Raw genomic sequence first — 23,129 nt, forward strand, 5'->3', positions numbered from 1 at the left:
AACATAGCTCATATCACCATTGGCAAATATCAAAAATGGCCAAAAATATATCTCCAATATATTATATCTCAAATTATAACTCCAAAAATATATACCTCCAATTATAACTCCAAATAATATATCTCAATTCTCCAGTGAATAACTCAATGTTATAGTCAAAAACTATAAAACTCTCTCCTTTTAGCATAACTGCTGAAAAAGGGCAAAACTCGGCAAATAAAAACTTCTAGAAAATTCTAGAAAAAATCACCAATGCGCCACAAGTCATTATAACAGAGCTCCAAATTCACAGTGTCTAAGCAAAGACTTCTCCATATGCACTACGACATAGGCCACTAGAAACTTAACCAAGTTTCCTATCTCTCACAAAGTTGTCACATATACAACAAATGTATTGTGCAAGAAAACTCACAATTTCTGGAGCACAAATATCCAAAGAAAAAATGTAGTGCCATTACATATGTATTCAAAACAGTGCAAGAATTCTCCCGTAAATTTATCTGCAGCATCAAATAGCTGAAAAAACAAACACGTTCCCGAACAATGACTCTAAGTCACGAACTGAGATATTAAGAAATATTCACACCAACTGGAGAGAAAAAACAAATTCAAATTCACCCATGATAAAAAAAACTTGTGCCAGCGATGGCTAACTTCCAAAAAAGGAGAAAAGAAAAATCTACGGCATTGTTAACTATCTCCCGTAACTCACTAGATGTCAAGCAATTATCTGCTGAACTCATAAAAAAAAGGAAAAAAAAAAATAGAATAATGTGTTGTTAGTTCCTCCCAAATTCAAAAAAGATTTCACCACCCTTGATAGCATTACAACACACGTATTAGTGTATATATATATATATATATATATATATATATATATATATATTATATATATATATATATATATATATATATATATATATATATAAAAACTCAGTATCAGAAACATCATCATCAGCAAAATCACCAAAAAATTGCTATCATCAAAATCACCAGTATTAGCATAAAAAAAACATCACCAATGTTAATGCTTGTCCATTCTCCAAAATTTAAGTACAAAATTCAGCAAAGGTTCAGCAAGATTCAACACAATTCACCAAGATTCAGTCAGATTCATCAAGATTCAGCAAAACTCATCGTTCATGAATGACCGAAATATTCTCCAAAGTTACAAAAACTCAACAAATAATTAAGACAAGACTTCTCCCATTAATTATTCATTGTAATAATTCTCCATGAATAATTATCTGTAATAATTATAAAATAATCTCCCATGAAATATCTCAAATCTCTCATAAAACCAAAGTCTCCCGTAATGATAATTATACTTAAGCAACCCTCCTGTGACACATCTCAAGTGTAATAATTATTAATAATAATAATAACTCTCCATAGCAATTCTCTTGCAAAGATCTCAAGTAAGGGTGAAATTCAAATTGCATACAACAGTAATGCTGAACCTTATGACACACAATTTCTCCAGATGTAACACCATTCATGGCGTCGGGCATCACCATACATCACCACTCGGTACCATTTTCAAAGTAATCCCTCCAACACAATAAAAAAAAAATAATAATAATCTGTGTCTCCCCATTTTGTGTCTTCCAAGGCACAAGGAAAACACACACCCATACAATGCATTTCAATTCTCTTTTCTCATCATTCACTAGAAAGAAAATCTCTTTCTATTTCCTTTCTCATCATCCAAGAGAGAAAAAAAAATCTCTTTTCTAAAAAAAAAGACTCTACGGGAGTTTCACTTCATCAACTAATCAATCAGCTGATATCTTAGCATTCATTTTCAAGGCCAGACTCGCCTTCAACAGCCCGACAAAGAAAAAAAAAGAAAGGAGGAGTTCACCCACAATGAGAAAAAAAAAAAAAAAAGTTTCTCCCCCCAATGAGCGTTGACACTCCCTCAGTCAAGCGGCAGAACACTCCCCCGAGGCATACACCAGTACCCATCTCCCTTGAACAGTGTCTGAGGACCCCCTCCCAAGGTACACACTAGTGCCCTCCCCTGCACTATCTCTCGAGGCATGCCATACTCCCCTGGCAATGTGCCTCTCTGCGCGGTTAGCAGAAATGTGCTGAGCCCGTGAAATTCAGTGGCCGCTCTGTTTCCAAGCTAAATATGCTATCTAAGCACAGAAAACACATCACTTCTGCTACTATGGGCAAAGAAAGAAAAAAAATTTTGACCTCTTGAACCAATCCCATAACCCTGAAATATTTTAAAAAAAGGGATTTTGACGTAAGGAAAAATCTATTTCTGGGCGATTGTTCGTGTCGCCAGCGAAATATCCTTTAATCCATTATTTCTAAGGTAAATGTACTAACACATACCAGAGAATAAATAAAATAAAGAAAAGGTCAGTACTACTGACTCGCTCACCCTCCAAGAGGGTGTCGGTATGAACACTATGGCGAGTGAGACCACTACCACGAACCACTTGCCAATAGAAATCTCCTACTACAAAATCCCCACTAGAGGGGAGCCGACCCACAGAGTGGGCAGCAACTACTACTACTCCATCCATGCTGCCGACTGCTGCGCCTCTGGCCCCTGGCCATCTTGAGTTAGCAGACAATCTTGAGCGTTGGGATGGGTAGGGTGGGATTTCGCTGGCGACACGAACCAATCGCCCAGAAATAGATTTTTCCTTACGTCAAAATCCCTTTTCTGGGCTCAGTTCGTGTCGCTGCGCGAAATCGTACCAGAGAAATAGCACAAGATTGTAAAGAACAAATAAAACAGACAAAAAAGGTCTCAATAAAACATAAAATAAAATGAAGAAATATAATTGCTAATAAATATACATATACACAATGATACATAATAGAAATATTACTTAAAATTAACTTAAGGTTAATAATATTTCTTAAAATTAACTTAAATTTAACATATATATACAGGGCTTACATGGAATATATGTTGAGCTTAACATCTGTGTATAGTTAATATTGTACAAAGTAATTAAAGCAATTAAATAATAAATTGAACAGAACAAACTTCGACAATAATATAATAAAGAAATGTATATGACTTAGTATACAAAAACCCGTAACCATTGTAAATAAGATGTGTACCCTAGTATAAAAATAAGGGGACCACATCAAAGAGATTCATTATACAATCAATTGTGAGTGACCCTAGCAAAAAAATAAGGGGCACCCACTGTACCATTCCATAAAGTAGCAGCTTAAGACTCAAGGTAAACGTAGAAGACATGGCAGGTATAGACAAAACTGTTGGGTGAGATAGGTAGAAAAGGAGAACTGGATCTTCTACTAAAGATTAAGCAGAGTCGGGGCAAACTATGTTACCGCCGCAACTGCTGAAAATTTCAGAGCTTCCAAGGACTTTAAGTAATGACGCTTAAATACTGTCGGCGATTTCCATCCAGTATACTTTTTTAAATCATCGAAATTCATGTGTTGGAAATAGTTAATTGAGGTGGCAACTGCCCTGACATCATGTGCTTTAGGGAAGGAATCAGGGTTGGCTTGCTTAATAAAGTACAGGATTTGTTGCCTGATACCTTTAGTAGATAAAGTACCACCTTTTTCTCTCATAAAGAGGGGACCCGAAGAGGATGAGGATGTCCTGGACAGAAAGGCTCGTAAAGGTCGATACTGGACAAAGAGAAACATCTTGTGGAAGGGGTACAACCTTCCACGGTTCCCACCTCATCAAAGGATCCTCATTCTTTGCTATAAAACTACGTTCCGGAGAAAGTAAAACTTCCCCTGTGGGTGAAGAAATTCTATATGATTGGGATCTCTGGATAACGCCGACAGTTCTGAAATTCTAGCTCCTGAAGCCAAGCTTAAAAAAATAGAGTCTTTCTTAAGAGCATTATAAATGAACATGTCGTATTATCTGTTTCTGAAGCCAGCTTTAGAAACATCATTTAAGAACCACGACACTGACGTAGGCCTCACTGAAGGTCTAAGTCTAGCACAAGCCTTGGGAATAGACGAGAAGTAAGAGTCTGTCAAGTCTATGCTGAACCCGAGTTGAAAAAATCTTTTTCAAGGCCGACTTGTTTGTCGTAATAGTGCTAGCTGCTAAGCCTTTTTCAAATAAAGATCTGAAAAGGATATAGCTGAATTGATTGTCATGATTCTAATATCTGATTCTCTCAGGAAGGTTGCCAACTTTTTGACTGCAGCATCATACTGTCTCAAAGTTGAATCTCTCTTATCGGATTCCAAGAAAAGAATATTTCGAGGATCAATATTCTGCGTCTCTTTTAGCCGCGAACTTCATGAAGTCCATAAAGTTAGGGTTTTGAGAATTCCTGAGGAAGCGAACACAGTCTTCGTTTGTACTAACTGGGAGAGCCTGGGATTGGGAATTTCGAACGAGACGACGAACCCAGTTCCAGAATGAGAGGGTACCAATTGCTCTTCGGCCAGTCTGGGGCTACTAGAGCTACTTGACCCTTGAACGTCTGAGTTTGTTCAGTACCTTCAGGAGAAGATTACTGAGGAAAGACATAAATCTTCTCCCCAAGTTGCCCAGTCTATGGACAGGGGCGTCCGTGGCATAGGCCAGAGGGTCCAGGTTGGGGGCCACATAACATGGGAGTTTGTGGTTCGCTTGGGATCGAATAGATCCACTTGTAGACCTGGAACCCTCCGGAGAATCCATTGGAACGAACTGTTGTCCAGTGACCATTCCGACTCCAGAGGAACTGATCGGGATAGAGCATCTGCTATGACGTTTCTCACTCCAGCTATATGGGTGGAGGAGAGGTGCCAACTGAACTTGTCCGCCAGGGAGAAGATGGCTACCATGACATGATTCAGATGTCTTGACTTGGAGCCTCCCCTGTACACAATGGACTACCACTGCGCTGTCTAAAACTAGCTTTATGTGGGAGTTCTTTGGCGGAACGTAACCTTTTTAGAGTCAAGAACACTGCCATTGCTTCCAGTACATTTATGTGAAGCTGACGGAACTGGGGTGACCAGGTTCCTTGAACCTTCTTGAACTGAGAATATCCTCCCCAGCCGCTTAATGAAGCGTCCGTGTGGATGGTAATCCCCGGAGGAGGAAACTGAACTGAAAGTACTGATATTGACAGGTTCTTGACTTTTGCCCCAAGGGCGTAGACGATTCGCAGAATCTGTGGGAACTGATGATAACTTTGGTTCCTCGAACCTGACATTTGCTCGTGAGCGCCAGATTCTGGTTAGGTCTTTCAGTTTGGCTTTCATCAAGATGTTTGTCACTGATGCAAATTGGAGTGAACCCAGAATCCTTTCCTGGGTTCTCCTTGAAGCAAGTTTGTGTCCTAGAAATTGCTTTACTGACTTCGCTATTCTTTTCTCTTGGCTGATGGAATGACAGAGTATGGGAGGATAGATTCCATTGAATGCCCAGCCACTGAAAGTTTGACTCCGGAGTGAGTCTTGATTTTGTCCTCTTGTTTATCTTGAACCCTAGATATTCCAGGAACTGGATTACTTTCAGTGTTGCTTTGCGACATTCCTCGACTGTGGAGCCCAAATTAACCAATCGTCGAGATACGCTACTACCATGATCCCTTGCGCCCTTAGTTGTTGGACGACCACTTCCGCCAACTTCGTGAACACCCTGGGTGCCACGTTCAGACCGAAGGGAACTACCTTGAAGGAGAATGCTTGATCTCCTATCTTGAAGCCCAGATAAGGGCGAAAGTGTCTTGCAATAGGGATATGATAGTGTGCGTCTGTAAGATCGATAGAGGTGGTGACGGCCCCACCGGGGAAGTAAGGTCCGCACCTGCGAGATGGTGAGCATTTTGAACTTGTCGCAGCGAATGGCCAAGTTTAAACGGGATAAGTCTAAGATTACCCTTCTTTTTTGTGAGCCTTTCTTTGGAACGCTGAACAAGCGCCCTTGAAATTTTAATCTGTTGACTCTCGCTATTGCTCCTTTCTGAAGGAGGTCCTCCGCATACTCCGTCAACTTCTTTTGATGGAAGTTGAAGGAAAGGTGCTGGGTGGGGGCGCGCAGATTCGCAACCCAACTCCAACCCAGGCCTTTCGACACAATACTTTGTGCCCATTTGCTGAATCCCCACCGGTGGCGGAAGAGAAACAGCCTCCCTCCTACCTGGAAGTCTCATTGTTGCTGGTAACCTCCGCGGCCTCCCTGGAAGTGTTTTCCTCTATTAAGGGACCTTCCTGATCCTCTCTGACGAAAGGATCGCTTACCTCTGCCTCCCCTACCCGAGCGGTCATACTGCTGAAAGGCCTGGCCTTCGAACACGTTGGTTTGAAGGCTGGGGAGACAGCGTAAGAGGTGGAAGGTTGAGGCTGGGGGGAAATCACATAGATAGGCTGTGATTGAGCCTTGGAGGTAGAGGGTTGGGCCGCCTGCACCAACGGAACAGCCGAAACAGGCTGGGCGAAGCGTTGTTGTTTCTTTTGGTAAGGCTGGAAACGTCTGGGTTTCCTCTGAGCCTTACCCCTTATTGCTTGGTCTTGGCGTCTCTTTGCAGTGAGACCCCAACGATCCTTAAGGCTTTGGTTAAGCCTTGTAGCTTCGCCTGGACCTCCTTTACCATTGCATCGGGGAAGAGGTCTGCTCCCCAGATGTTTGATGATGAAAGCAACTTATTCGGTTCATGCCGAATAGTTGCTTCCTGGAGGACATGCTTCCGACAATTCGTTCTGGCTGTGGCGAACTCAAACATGTCAGACTGAACCGTTTGTGTCAGTGACTTGGTGAGAAGCTTAAAGAGTGGCTCAGAACCGTAAGCAATGGTAGCCACTCCGTCATGGCCATGGTGTTAATAGACCTGGCTAGCCTAGACTTGGCCTCAAACTCCGCCTGAATGAGGCTGTCCGGAAGTCTAGGCAGCTTCTCACCAAACTGATCCATAGCACAGTCTGGTTTGAGTTTGCCCGCCGAAAAAGTGTTGGCAGGTCTTCCCACAATTCTTCGGTTGAAGGAAGCAAAGGAGATGTGGGGTCCGCTTCCTTTAGCTGTGGTAACGACTCCCCTTCTGGGCCGCTGGGATAGTGACCGTAGCGATTTTGGTAAGGAAGGGAAGCGGAGTTCCCTCTTCCATTGTGAAAATGGTTGAATGGGACTCTGAACAGGTTGAGTCTTCGTGATTTTGAACAATCCATGTCCTCTAAGCACCTGAGCCATTCTCTTTGAGCCTGGCAACCCGTGAAATAGAGACTGTCTCTTTTAGGGACCTTGTCATCTCTCGTCATGGCTGCGTCAGTGAGTCTGGCGTAGCCAATGAACGGTGGCTGTAGACCCTCCGGGTAGAACTCGAAGTCCTCAATCCTTCGAGTACCACACTCCGGAATTGAAATAAGCCCGTCCTGGAAGGGGGCGTATGACGCCACCCTCCAGGGGTTATTCATAGAGAACGGAGGCAGAGAGTCATGAGGTGGAAGCTGAGCCATACCTGTGCCGAAAGGTGGGGAGTAGCTAGAGGAGCTGGCTAAGTTCGGCGATGATGTTATCCTGGGAGTGATCCTGTCGGACAACCGGGAGAACATCTGCTCCATACTGTTTTTGAGAGAACCGACCAAATCCCCCATGTGTTGTAACAGACCAGCATTGGGATCCAAAGCCGGAGCTGCTGCGGAGGTGGTTGGGTAAACTCTGAACAGGTACCAAGGGGAGAGGAGAAACGGCTGACTCCGCCGGAGTATGTGATCTCTCCTTGGAAGACCTACTCCTTGAGGATTTGGAGCCGGACCCAGAAGCTCTAGACCTCTCTGCTCCGGGGTTCGTAAGTCCGGAGCGACTTGCGAGAGTTGACGCCGACGAAGTCTTTTGACGACGAAGACGTCTTGCTTAGGGTTTTCACAACCGTTCTGTCCTTTGACCTTAGGTCTTACGGAAGCATCAGGAGAAGTATAAAGGAGCTCAGCTCCTGTAAAGCCTTGGAAGGAAGCTGGAGAGTTAGCAGGAGTAGAAGACCCAGTGGCACCCAAGGGAAGCCCTTGGGCGTCCAACGTACCTACCTCGACCAACAGGTCGTCAACACCTACCATTGGTTCAATATTCAGATCCAGTGTCGCGACTTCGACGAGATGTCTTGGCCTGGTTCACTCAACGAAGCGGCGAGCTGTTGCTGAATCGCCGCCATAGTCGGGGCTGCCTCTGCCGGGTCGACGTAACCCGTTGACTTGCCGCCGGGGAAGATTAGGACAGCCAACCTCTTCTCAAAGAATGTAGGGCTTGGGGGCTGTCCCTTGGCGGGTAGTGTTCTTGCCAAAACCGCCGACCCAAGCCCTCAGGGTTGCCAGGGCGGTGTGTCTCTAACAGCGGGAGCCTGGAAGAGAGGGTATTTGTTAGTTTTAAGTTTAAACTTAAGATTAAAACTTAAGTAATAGGCTTAGTCTAAAAACAATTAAGGGGATGCGAGATCCCATATAAAACAAGCTTAAGTTTAAAATAAGAGAGTTAAAATTAAACTTAAGAACTATAACCTTGTAGGGATTAGCGAACGGAGTGGGAATACTTACCCCGTCTAAGAGCTGGCTCACCAGATCGTAGCAAATAGTGCAGGTCTCGTGGAACCAGACTTGAAGATTCCCGTGCGGAGTCGCGCATGGCGCATGGGAATCGCGACTTCATGGCCCACGGGGGTCCCGGAGCATGGCATTGCATCCTGGATGCTCACAGTTGGTGGTCTGTAAGTGAAAAGATACATGAGCATCGTAAAAGATATCACTTACAGGCTAGAGGCTAAAAGAACTCCGCTGCATGCCGGAGCGCGAAAAAATTTTGGGCATAACCCCTCCCTTACCGCCTGAATAGGCTAGAACCCCGGAGAGATCCGGTGTGAGTAGGTAACGGAGGGATTTGGCTTAAGGTAGCTTAAATTAAACTTACTATAGTTTAAATTAAATACTAAACACTTAAACCTAAAAGCCATAGAACGTACCGGAATAAATCCGGTGTGCGCGGCGGTGTTCGTGTCGCGATATCAGCGCGACGGGGTGGTTAGGAAAGACCAACTGTACGCCTGCAGTCCGCCCGCCAGGGTGAACTAGCACCTTTCCACGTGGATGCCGGAGCTCCGGTAAATTAAAGAGCACCAGTAAGCCGGGAAAGGGCGAGAGGGCGAAACAGACTCGAGCTAGCAACGGAGCGACGGCGTAACGACGGAGGGGGGAAAAAGGCCCAGTCCCCCCTCCCCCCCCCCCTTAGTCATCCGAGCGCGCCGTGAAGCCAGAGAACGGTCGGGTCCAGTCTGGGTCTGTCCAGCCCCCCCTACTCCCTCCGCCTAGGGAGAGAGGGGAGGCAGGCACGGGTATGTGGAGCGAGCTGAGGACAGAAGAAAACCCCCCCCCCCCCCCCCCCCCCCCCCTGCCCTATGGAAGAGCGGAGGAGGGAAAGGTGACTGGAACAGGCGCCTGGCTGCTCCGTGATCACATAGTGACCACGGAGCGGTAACATGCGAATACAATGAAACAATATAGCCTAGGATAAAGCAACCAACTAATCAGAGAGATGCTATACAGAAGCAACCGAACTGAAGAGCGGAAGCAATAGTGGTGGATACCAAGGTAATACATAACCTAGGCTACGTAAACTGCCAAGGAAGCCGTAGGCTAACCTAAAATATAAAATAAAATCCAAAATCACTTAATGTAAAGAAAGAAAAATAAATCAGTAGGAGAAAAAATCCAGGAGTGTACGACTAAACCCGAAAGAAAGTCTACCACTCAAAGCTAGCCGGGGCCGATACTAAGAGCTGTGGCTAGGGTCTGGATGGAAGATGCCTACGCAAGGTGAAGAAGACTGCATGCATGACATAAACCCAGTAGGCTGGACCCCTAACTCAAAATAGATAACTAACAATAGAGCGTAATGAAATAAGGGAATGTTCTGGGTATGGAAGACCAAGAACGAACCCGCCACGAGGCAGAACCATGCTGCCATGCTTCCGACCAAGAGCCCGTATTTATACCTAAAAAACAGCAAATACTGACTCAAGGACGGAAAAAACCCAATAGCAATAACAACTGATACTTAACTTAGCTGCTGCGATGGCTGTACGCTCCATGACTAATAAATCCAAGATAGGGGCACAAAAAACACAGAGCAAAAAAGGGCACGTGTGTACTCGGTGCGCTAACTGAAAAGGATGGCCACCAGAGGCGCAGCAGTCGGCAGCATGGGATGGAGTAGTAGTAGTAGTTGCTGCCAACTCTGTGGGTCGGCTCCCCTCTAGTGGGGGTTTTGTAGTAGGAGATTTCTATTGGCAAGTGGTTCGTGGTAGTGGTCTCACTCGCCATAGTGTTCATACCGACACCCTCTTGGAGGGTGAGCGAGTCGGTAGTACTGACCTTTTCTTTATTTTATTTATTCTCTGGTATGTGTTAGTACATTTACCTTAGAAATAATGGATTAAAGGATATTTCGCGCAGCGACACGAACTGAGCCCAGAAAAAACATACACAACATTCTTTAACACTCACCATTCCATAATGGGAACAAAAAGAACTCGGAATTCGCGTAATGCACTAATAACTACACCCGTGCGTGAATCTCGGGATGCACTTGACATTACACACAGAAGTCATACTGAGTGCCGCTGCAACTAGTAGGCAGACTGCCTGGGTCAAATGCTGAGTCCAATAAAATCCTTCCCACTCCCCTTAGCACAGTTAACAGATAGTTATTTCTCTTTTTTTTTTCTCTCACTTAGTAACTGAAAACTAACAATTTACCAATTTTCCACAATCCCACAAAGGCTTTGTCGTTCGAAAACTATCGCTAAGCCATAACCCCTTTATTTTCTAACTGGTCACTTATCTCTTCATTGGCGTTCCCAGGCATAAAAAAAAACTTTTATACCTCTTTTTCACCGCTTGCCACCAAAATCTGTAATGAGGATATTTCCTCATTATTCATTTGGTAAACGTGTAACTCGAGCGTCAAGGCAAACAACTTCCCTCTCTCTCTCTCTCTCTCTCTCTCTCTCTCTCTCTCTCTCTCTCTCTCTCTCTCTCTCTCTCTCCACTCTAACAGGTAACCAAAATGAGAGAGTTGCATCATAAGAAAATACATTTATTAACAATGAATAAATAATGAATTAATCAAGTCTTACAGACTAACTCAAAACCCCCAACAGTAAAATGTCTGACAGTATGCAGTCACCAAAAAGTCTATATCCATTGGGACTCCCTTTCAGTCCCCCCATTGCCAGAACCGTCTGTTTCAAAGACACAGAACACATCCCATAAGTACACACACAAGTTTAACAATCAGAGATTAAAGATTGAATATTACCACAAAAATGTCAAATAGATTACAAGCCGCTCTTTGGCTAAAGTAATTTAACTCACCCATGCAACCGGACTATTTCGCACACTTAATAAAAAACCACTTCGGAGAGCACCACGGCATCTTGCCTTTCTTCCAAAGACGCCTCTATCAAATCCCCCATAGGCTTGGGTATCCAACATTATTAAAGGAAGAGGCGCACACGCACATACGAACGCACATTTCGTTAGCTCCTCACAATACTAGCTGCATCCAGTTTCACAAAGGCACTTTGAGAAGAGTTCATGACCTGAGTACATTGACTTGTGTAACTAAGCAGTTTTATCTCACGCCATCCACAGAAACTCATTGTTCAGCTTTCTCGGGTCGTTGCTTCTGCTCTGTTCTTCACATTCCATAGGTCACAGCAAACATATTGGCAATATATTATTAATCAACAAAAACCCTAGGCCTTTCATATATATATATATATATATATATATATACATATACATATACATATATATATATATATATATATATATATATATATATATATATATATATACAGGCGGCCCTCGGTTAGCGGCAGGGGTTCCGTTCCTGGCCACCGACGCCAAGCGATTTTCGACGCTGAGCGATTTTAAAGCCTACGGCCGCCGCACACCTTCTTTCGAAACTCTAGACCAGTCAAAGGCGCTGTAATCCCACAACGGCGCAATAAGTGAAATTATATTTATGCAGTATAGTACTATAGAAATTACTGTACAGTACATGTGGGGTGTCTAAAAGTATGTAAAGATATAATAAAGTTTATACAGTGTACAGGTAGCTGTAGTGTTCAGGTTACGATCATTAGTCTTACGATAGTTCGATTTTATGAGAGATCAATTACAATGGTCTAACTTTATCCATCTTCTAGTTACATAAGTTCAATAACAGCAAAAGAGAATGATGAAAGTATGGTGTTAACGTTATACTCGTTGCGTGAACGTGTACAGCCATGAACAACCGAACGAGAAACTACTTTTTTTTTTTTCTCCTAAGTACAACCGAACTGGATAACATCTGTTTGGCTTGTATTTCGATCATCGTACTACAGTGCAACATTACCGTATTTGTTATAATAAATGGCGTTATGTATAGAATAGAAATGAGATATCTTAATGTAATAACTTTATTCGCTATAGATCATAGATCAATATAGATTAAAGATCAATCGGGAAATATACCGTTAAATTTAAAACCTAGTATAACTGAAGCTGAGAAAACTGTTCAAGCTGCTAATGACTATTATCGTACATCGGCAACAAGGATAAAACTGCAGTAAACGTCTGCCATCACACACAACTGTAGATAAAATTGGGATAAAATCATTTTAATCAAAACTACTGTGCTTGAAAGAACACATTTTACTGTTTGGTTTCACGCCGATATAAGATAAATAGCGTAAAGTTCGTATTACGATGATATAAAGGATTACGTATTGCGAACGGAATCACGTAATTTTTTACGCAATAAACATGCCGCCAACGTAATCTGTTAACGAAAAAAAATAGTAGTTCACATTCACAACGAGACATATTCAATAAATATTTCCACCTAAAAACACGCTGTATATGGAAAAATAACTTTGTCTCATATAAGTCAAGTATATAGATATTCGTTTTATGCTAACTAGAAGCAAGAGCATTCGACTCAGAATTGCGTTATTGTGAAACAGACTCGTATTCATCAGCTGATTTCAAACCACAACATTGGCCGCTCCGTCGGAAATTACTGGCTTTAAGTTGTAGCCGTAGTCCAGTTTGAAAATAAAATCCAATAATATGAGGAAATACATACAATATTCTTGGATACAGTGAAATAATGTATAACGTGGAGCCTAGTTACAAAGGCTGCCTTAATTGTATCTTATTTCTGTACAAAAATGAAAATACCTTTACGCAATATGTTTTCATACACATTTTTAAACATAAAAGCATAAACATTTGAAAAATAGGACACATCGATCGCTAAATTTGCACTTTTTTTTTTTTTTTAACTCGATATTTTCGGAAGAGCGGCAGACGGCGGCATACAAGAACGAACTTGAAAAAAATAAAAAATCGTAAGTCGATAAGTTAAAGGGGAGTTTCAAAAGCTACCTTTTTATCATATTTCTGCACAGAAATAAAAATACCCTATTCGTAGTACATTTTCATACACATTTTAAACATAAAAGCATAAACATTTATAAAATCGACACATCGATGCTAATTTGCACTTTTTTTAAATCGACATTTTCGGAAGAGAGCGGCAGGCGGCGGCTTACAGAAAGAAACATGAAAAACATCGTATTTGATAACGTGAAGGGCGCAGTTTTCAAAAGCTGGCCTTTGTATCATATTTCTGTACCAGAAATAAAAACTGCCTTTCACGTCATACATTTTCATACACATTTTAAACAAAAAGCATGAACACTTATGAATCGACACATCGTAGTCGATAACTTGAAGGGGAGTTTCAAAAGCTGCTTTTTATCATATTTTTCTGCACAGAAATAAAAATACCCTATTCGTAGTACATTTTCATATACATTTTAAACTTAGAAGCATAAACATTTATAAAATCGACACATCGATCGCTAATTTGCACTTTTTTTAAATCGATATTTTCGGAAGAGCGGCAGGCGGCGGCTTACAAGAAAAGAACATGAAAAAACATCGTATTTGATAACGTGAAAGGCAGTTTCAAAAGCTGCCTTTGTATCATATTTCTGTACAGAAATAATAATGCCTTTCACGTAATACATTTTCATACACATTTTAAACAAAAGCATGAACATTTATGAATCGACACATCCATAGCTAAATTTTGCACTTATGTAACTCTATATTTTCGGCATAGAGCAGCGTCAGAGGCATATATTTTACCCTAATACCTACGTAATAACTCTCCATAAAATTTGTTAATATAAATTTGCATAACCTTTATGGTCTGAACGGCATTTCTACATATGTATGAACTCGTTTAGACAACGGGCGCTAGCGGCGCTGTTAACTGAAATTTGTGCCGTAAAGATACCTTTAAAATGCCTTATTTTTTAATGAATATTTTTGACAACCGCCGTTTAAAAAACCGATTCGCCGTTGAGTGATTGCGCCGTTAACCGCGGGCCGCCGCCTGTATATATATACATATATATATATATTTATATATATATATATATATATATATATATATATACATATATATATATATATATATATATATATATATATATATATATATACATATATATATATATATATATATATATATATATATATATATATATACATATAAATATATATATACATATCTATCATATATATATTATATATATATATATATATTATGATATATATATATATATATATATATATATATATATTATATATATACATATATATATATATATATATATATATATATATATATATTATATATATATATATATATATATACATATATATATATATACTATAATATATATATACATATATACATATATATACATATATATATATATAATACACACACAGATGTTTTTGAAGTACGTATTGAAGGCTTATTAGATTTACAAACAGCACCTAATGTACTACCTTTTTGATAGCATGAACCAGTGTAATATCAGCATAATCAGTTCAGTGGTAATGATAAAAACAGTCTAGTAGCCATTCTAATAAATTATGCAATATTTTTCCACTAGTTACACTGTTGACTGTACAAACTATGGAAATAATTCAATATGTAATTGTTCAGAATTTATCCTGCAATATGGTATGCAGTATTTTTCTTCTACATATTTTTGATAGCTTTATTTTTATTTTATACTCAGCAATCCTGAGCATTACCACTTTGTTCAGTAATGAGATTAAATGTATGTACGTACGGTAAATATAGGATATCTTGGTGAAGATTTGGCGATGTGTTTCTTATAAAATACTCCATACAGTATACCAGTAGGCACAAAAAATGTGTCATATACTGTAAATAAAAAAGTTCAAAACAATAAAAATTTCTTTTATAGTTTTATGGGTCTTTTCATATCTTAAAATTTTTAACATTCTTTTTTTTTGGGGGTGAAAAGATTAAAAACAGAGAACCAACTATTATGGATAGGTGTGGGCCCAGCAGTTTCGAAGCTTGTCTCAATGGCAGAAATTGTTAAAAAACGTGTAAAAGGTCTTCATCAGGTTACGCAGCTTAGTTACAAAAGGTAAGCTGTTAACAGTTTTATGAACCGCTACATATCAGTTGAATAAAGTAATTTTTTTGCAGTTATCCTCTAATTATGTGCATTTATTTTCTGAAATGATGCATTACAGTATTTTAACTAAGTCGTGAAAATATGAAGGAAACACAACCCTTGAAAAGATTAAAATATTATTGATTAGATGTCTTGAAGTTGCTGAGGATAATAACTTTTTTGTGAAAAGGGCTTGGCTCCATAATGCAATATTAATTTTTTATTTTAGACAGATGAAGTTCAGTTTAAGATGACTTAAATGTTGGTTATGTCAACTGTATACAGTATACATAGTATATATTTGCATTGCTATTTTATAGAGTTGATGAATACTGGGAACCTAAGCTAGAAGGTCTTGATCGTCTAAAGGTCACACGTGAGGTACCAGCTGTTGCTATTCTTTTATCAAAAGATCCCCTGGATGCGTCTCTTCCTGGGTAAAGTTCTTTTTCAATTTTTATGTTGAATTTTAATATTGTATTCTACAGAAGTTTATGAATGGAGAGATAGTAATTAATTCAGAAAACTTATTGCAGCAATATATATATATATATATATATATATAGTATATATATATATATATATATAATATATATATATATATATATATATATATAAATTGCAGTACATATATGCTTCTTTCTCTGCTTGTCTTGGTGGGTTAACCAACTACTGTACAGAATGGAAGCACTACTTCATTTCTTTTTTTAAGTGACTGGAGTTGCCCCAAGAGGACACCACTACTTTTCATCTGCCACAGCACTGGACAGCATGTTGCAATCACTTGATAGCAGTGTGGGAAGAGAACTCCTTGTAAAGCAGTGAATTATATTTATGAAACAATTATTACTTTAGAAATTAAAATATTCTTCCTAAGTGCATTGCAGTCTACTATACTAAAAATTGCCATGTGTGTCCCATCAGCCCCAATTTTTCACATGTTTGCTTATGTAACATTTCACTGGTTTGTTTGGTCTCTACCCACTTAGCTATTATCTTCTCTCTTTTGATTTTTAGCCCATAAGAACAAATGCCTTGATTTTTATTTTACGGGTTAATCTGAAGTTTTATTATTTTCAGGTACCAGGGACCAGGGGCAACAGGAGAGGAACTTTGGCTAAGTAAATCCCAAGCAAAAAAGAAAAACAACAGCAACAAAAATAAACAAAGACAAACATTTGACAAGAATTCTGGACCTAGAGATAACAAAAATCAGAACCCAAAGAAAGAAAAAGACTACAAAAACCAAAACTGGAGAGAAGGCAGAGCTAAATCAGAAAGGATTCCTCATCAGAAGAAGGATACCAGAAGTGAGGCCGAGACACCAAAAGGAAAATCTGAAAATGTTCCAGAAAACTCTAATGAACCGTAAAATAAATATGAAGGCATTTGTTTTAAATGCCACCCAAGATTAAAATATCAATATATTTATTATAGTATCTTTTTTACTAATGCACCTTTATTGTTCTTTACAAAACAGAGGCCGTCAATTATATTAAATACGTACATAGGATCAAACTTTAAATTTAAACGTTTTACAATTAACAGCCTTTGTATCTCAGTTTCATTTGGCCACCCATAAACTCAGTGGTTAGCAGAGACTAATTCCATAGATTGATCATCAGGTACAAAGCATTATTATATATTTTTTCTTTTTTACTGTAGTAAGGTACAAAGTATTATTAATAGTTTTTTTCTTTTTTACTGTAGTAAGGTCATCACCTCCTTCTGTATCATGAATGAAAACATTTGACACTAGACATTTTTCCAGAATGTACAGCCTGCAGTAAGGGTAATGTAATTGAAATAATTGAAGCTAAGAAATTGCTGAGTATATTTCTTGTGCCTTCTGAGGGTTCATAATGACATTAAGATATTGTTGTTTCTACACGATATACAAACCCTCGGTCCTTCACATAAGGAATTACTTTCAGCATAGGCTGGAATATGGCCATTAAATTCTTGAAGAAGGTGATTAGGCAGTAACTACCGTCTGGTAGGTGAGTAGGCCGCCTGTCCAGATGTAAACACTCCACTTTACTTTCGGCCGTCTTCCGATGAAGAAGTATGTTTGTGAGCTCTTGCTGACTAGCTGTTTATTACGATTTTCCTGGTGGAATCTTTAATTTGTTATTTTGAATGGATATGTATATATGTTGGCGGACTGCACCCTCTTATGTTTTCAAGTGTCCGGAAACAGTCCTCGGTTGGTTACTTAAGGATTCGCAAATTGCAAATAGCAGTGTGTCTGGAGATTTTTAACAATCTCTCTCTCTCTCTCTCTCTCTCTCTGCAGGCAAGTCAGGTAGATACTTCTTCAGTTTCATGGTTACATTTTAGTATCATAGAAGGATGTTGGGAAACTCTGGAAGTTAGCTAAAAATAATATATTCTCTGAAGTATACTATTACATCTTGAGATAGACTTTTCAGAAGAGAGTGGTAGTGGTTCCTAGAGAGTCAGAGGAGGAAGAAGTGAAGTTCATAATGGAATGTACATTCGAATAGGTTACAAACCTAACAGACATATTAACGAACACCACTTTTAGGTCATGATGATTCAACAAATTCATCTAGTTCCCGTGGGACCAAATCTAGGTTCCCAGAGCAAGATGAGGTTTCGTTCGTGTGTTGGTTGTTATGCTTACTTAGCCTTCGCACATCCTGTGAATGTATTTTTGGGAGCTGCTTTGCTCGGTCACGACAACAAAATAAGGTCAATCAGATCAAGAAATGCTCTTAAACAGGATGTGTGTGAGTGCTTTTCCAAGAACAAGATAATTCAAGATAATGATTATTCAAATAGTGATAAATGATTGATTAATGCATCAAAATCAAAGAATAGATGATAATGCAATCAATAATAATAATAAAGCACAGTCATAAGGTAAATAAGGATACATGTGCTGAAAAAATGTATGGATATATATATACAGGCGGTCCCCGGGTTACGACGGGTCCGGCTTACGACGTTCCGAGGTTACGACGCTTTTTCTTAAATATTCATTGAAAAATCCGCCCTGGTTTACGACGCTTGTTCCGAGGTTACGACGCTGACGCTTTTGACGCTCCGAGTTTACGACGCTTTTAAAAAACACATGCTATGATAAGATAAGAATCCTTTATAGTTTAGCACAGTTTCTCTCTCTCTCTCTCTCTCTCTCTTTGTATTTTCCAACGAAAATAATCACTATAATTCTCTCTCTCTTTCCCTCTCTCTCTCTCTCTACTACAAAGATGTATGTTTTTTAGTATGATAAATAAATGATTTACTATTTTCAAATATTAATATTAATTTATACAGCAATAATATCAATTCATTAAAGAAAATACCATAGTGAATTAGTAAGATTTTAGCTTATATTTAAAAAATCATGGAAGAATGAAGGAAATCCCAGTCTTCTTGAAGTAACTTCCAGTAACCTTTTTCGAGATCCAGGTACTAAAACTGTCAGATATATATCAAGTTCTGTGACAGCCAGGAGGGGGAAGAACTGGGGGAGAGCTGCAGTGTTGCAATCACGTGGTCCTGACATTTTCCCCTCTCTCTCTCTCTCTCTCTCTCTCTCTCTCTCTCTCTCTCTCTCTCTCTCTCTCTCTCTCTCTCTCTCTCTCTCTCATTTACTGAGACTCGAGATTTTTTATGTACTTGTACTATTTGTTTTTTAATACTTTCAAAATAATAATAATAATAACTGTAATTACAAAATCATATGTGAGTATTTTAAAGAAATACAATACGTACCAATATATCCATGTCACTTTAATTAAGGTTAACTCTCTCACTCTCTCTCTCTCTCTCTCTTCTCTCTCTTTTGTCACACAGATAATAATGTGTCATACATAGTGGTAAACTCCCTCCCTCTCTTTCTTTCGTTGGAAGCAGAGAGAGATAAACACACACTCTCTCTCTCTCTCTCTCTCCTCTCTCTCTCTCTCTCTCTCTCTCTTTTACTGAGATGAAAGAATTTTTATGGTACTAGTATGTAAAATGTGTATTGATAATTTCAGTTATTTAATAATAATAATAATAATAATAATAATAATAATAATAATAATAAAACTTTAATTACAAAATTCATAATGGTCATATTTTAAAGAGATGAAAATGACCTTTCCATTTCACTTGTAAGGATAATTCCTCTTTCTTACTGAGATGAGAGAATTTTTATGGTAGATGCACGTGTTTATTATATTTTCAAATAATAATAATAATAATAATAATAATAATAATAATAAAGTAGTAATAATACGATAACTAATTTCAAAAGACAATTCTTCCCTTTGTCTTTTTCTGTATCAATTTCCCCACCTCAACTCGAGTGACACTCAAGCTTAACAATGCCATACAATGGTCAACGGATTTAATGGTTTTATGTCTCCTCAATCTCTCTCTCTCTCTCTCTCTCTCTCTCTCTCTCTCTCTCTCTCTCTCTCTCTCTCTCTCTCTCTCTCTCTCTCTACTGAGATGAGATCATTTTCATGGACGTGTATGTAATAAGTTTATCATTAATATTTTCCAATAATACTATATAGTACAAAATTCATATCTGAGTATTTTAAATACAATAATCATTCATTATTTTCTCTCTTTTAAATACTGTAAGGACAATTCTCTCTCTCTCTCTCACTCTCACTCTCTCTCTCTTTCTCTCTCTCTCTCCACAAGATACTTGTCATACATTTGGTGTTTCTATTTCTTCCTATTATCTCTCTCGCTCTCAGCAAAAGAATTGATAGACAGACAAACATAATTGCACAGTCCTCTCTTTCTCTCTTCTCTGGAGAAATATATGTATTTATGGGAGGGGGAAAAAGTTGCTTACAGACGTTCATTTCAATCTATTGAAACCTAAGGAGTTATTTCTCTCTCTCTCTCTCTCTCTCTCTCTCTCTCTCTCTCTCTCTCTCTCTCTCTCTCTCTTGTATTTTAATGAAAATATACAATAGTTTGTGAATACACAGTGTTGCACATGAAAAAAAAGTAAATTAGTGATAATTTTAGAGATACGGCCCTAAGAAAAAATTGCAAAATTAGTAGTGAAATTTTCCCTGTGGACATGTTTTCAAGAACGTCGTTCCGGCTTACGACGATTTTCGGGTTACAACCGCGTCTTAAGAACGGAAACCCCCGTCGTAACACGGGGACCGCCTGTATATATATATATATATATATATATATATATATATATATATATATATATATATATGTATATATATATATTATATATATATATATATATATATATATATATATATATATCTATATAATAATCCTACTTGTGTGGATTTAGATCCAAAAGGTTATATGTATGCTAAATAGATGCATTTATATAAATGCAAGTCATGAAGGTAATTAATCAATTAGAAATACTAAGGCATTTCTGGTAGTTACATGACACGCAAAAGTTATATAGTGTTTCCCTGTAAATGCGGGGGATGTGCACCAGACACCCCTGTAAAGTTAAAACCACCAATAAAAATGCTTATAACTGCCTGTCTTGAAAGTTCAGATACCAAATGTATACCTTAAATAACATCCTACTTCAAATATACCTAAAATTACTAACCTATTACTGTATTAATCTTTGAGGTTATATTATTAATATAATTTCAAAGTCATCTTAAATATTTTACCATTAAAATATATGCCTACAGCCAATAACAGAGAGAGAGAGAGAAAGAGAGCGAGAGAGAGAGAGAGACCATTGAATGGCAACATCAAGTATTTAACCATCAAGAGTGAAATTATGAATTATTTCTGAGACAGAGAGAATAATAATGGAGAGAGAGAGAGAGAGAGAGAGAAGAGAATAACTCTTAGACTCCGACTCCTTCCCCTCCGCCAATTCATGTCAAACTGCCATTTACTCCCCCGCCCACCTTCCTCGAAGTGGATAAAAAGACTGGGAATCACTATTTTTTATTAATCTTATTAATATTCAAAATTAGTTATAAGGTAAATCATTTATTTATACTACAAAACAAATAAACGTACGTAAGTGAGAGAGAGAGAGAATGTTATTGTTTTTGTTTAATCTCATTAAACTTAATATTATTTGAAAACTAGCTCTGTATATTATTATTTTACCATAAAATGTAGTAATACCCTTAAAGATATTCTTACACATACACCTCCAGCCCAAACAGAGGGCGAGAGTTACCACTATGACATACGTGTATCTCGTGTGGTAAAAGAGAGAGAGAAAGAGAGGGTTATCTTTATTTAAAAGAGTGAAATGGATAGATTATTGTATTTCTTTAAAATATTGTCACATATGAATTTTGAGATTAGTTATATAATTATTATGCAAAAATATTAATAAACATATACACATGTACCATGGAAATTCTTTCATCTCAGTAAAAGAGAGAGAGAGAGAAATTGCATGATCTGGTGTGGGCAACACAGTCCCTCCCTCTGTCACATTACTTGATATATTTGATAGCTGTTGGACCCCAGCCATCTCAGCTTGGCTAACTGGAGTTCAAAGACAAGATGCAGGGTAGAATGGGTTTTCTTTCATTCTTACATAATTTTTTTTTTATTTATTAACTAAAATCTCGCTAATTCACTTTAGTATTTTCTTTAATGAATTGATATTATTGCTGTTTACATTAATATTGATATTTGAAAATCAGTAAATCATTTATCATCCAAAAAAAATACATCTCTGTAAGAGAGAGAGAGAGAGAAATGGAAAGATTAGCATAGTATTTCTGTAAAATACTTTCACATATGATTTTTGTAATTGCAGTTGTTGTTATTATTATTATTATTATTATTATTATTATTATTATTATTATTTGAAAATAATAATAAACATATGATACATACATGTACCATAAAAACTCTCATATCAGCAGAGAGAGAGAGGACTCTCCCTCCTCTCCTGTCACATTAATTGATATATTTAACAGCTGTTTGACCTCAGCTTGGACCTGGAGTTCGAAAGAAAGATGCGTGAAGACTGGGATTTCCTTCATTCTTACAAAATTGTTAAAATTTATAAAGTAAAATCTTAATAATTCACTGTAGTGTTTTCTTCAATGAATTGATTGCTCTTTACATTAATATTAATATTTGAAAATTAGTAAATCATTTATTTATCAGTAAATTATTTATTTATCATACAAAAAACTTACATCTCTGTAAGAGAGAGTGACAGAATTATTATTGTTATTATGTGATATTTAATCTTATTCAACTTACTAATACACTATTGATCAATATTAATGTTTTAAAATTAGTAAATAATTTTTGTAACATAAAAATGTATTTCGGCATGAAAATAATATTGAAATACAGTGGTACCTCGAGATACGAAATTAATCCGTTCCGAGGTGGCCTTCATATCATGAGTTTTTCGTATCTTGAACTGTATTTTACATGTAAAATGCCTAATCTGTTCCAAGCCCTCCAAAAACACCCCAGTAAATTTCATAATAAAGCTAAATTGACCTATAAACAATGAAATACTACAACAATTTGGACCATTCAATACCTAACTTAATATGTACTAGTAGTACTAATATGTATGTACCTGTAAATAAAGTGTATTAGTGTACATGGTATACAAGAAATACTGTACGTACATACGTACGTATGTAGTAAAAT

General features: G+C 38.0%; 1 protein-coding gene across 1 annotated transcript in view; it reads left to right on the forward strand.

The window, feature by feature from the left end:
• The window catches only part of LOC135224254 (DNA/RNA-binding protein ALBA2-like), a 45,744-nt gene extending 28,801 nt beyond the window's left edge, over window positions 1–16,943 (forward strand). Inside the window, exons 4-6 of the mRNA XM_064263103.1 lie at window positions 15,354–15,482; window positions 15,833–15,949; window positions 16,593–16,943. Of these exons, the coding sequence (XP_064119173.1) occupies window positions 15,354–15,482; window positions 15,833–15,949; window positions 16,593–16,884 (538 nt within the window). The 3' untranslated portion in view covers window positions 16,885–16,943. The remainder of the gene's footprint in view (window positions 1–15,353; window positions 15,483–15,832; window positions 15,950–16,592) is intronic.
• Window positions 16,944–23,129: the final 6,186 nt, after the last annotated feature.

This window comes from Macrobrachium nipponense, chromosome 10, assembly GCF_015104395.2.
Source record: "Macrobrachium nipponense isolate FS-2020 chromosome 10, ASM1510439v2, whole genome shotgun sequence".
In the NCBI taxonomy this organism is placed as follows: Eukaryota; Metazoa; Arthropoda; class Malacostraca; order Decapoda; family Palaemonidae; genus Macrobrachium; species Macrobrachium nipponense.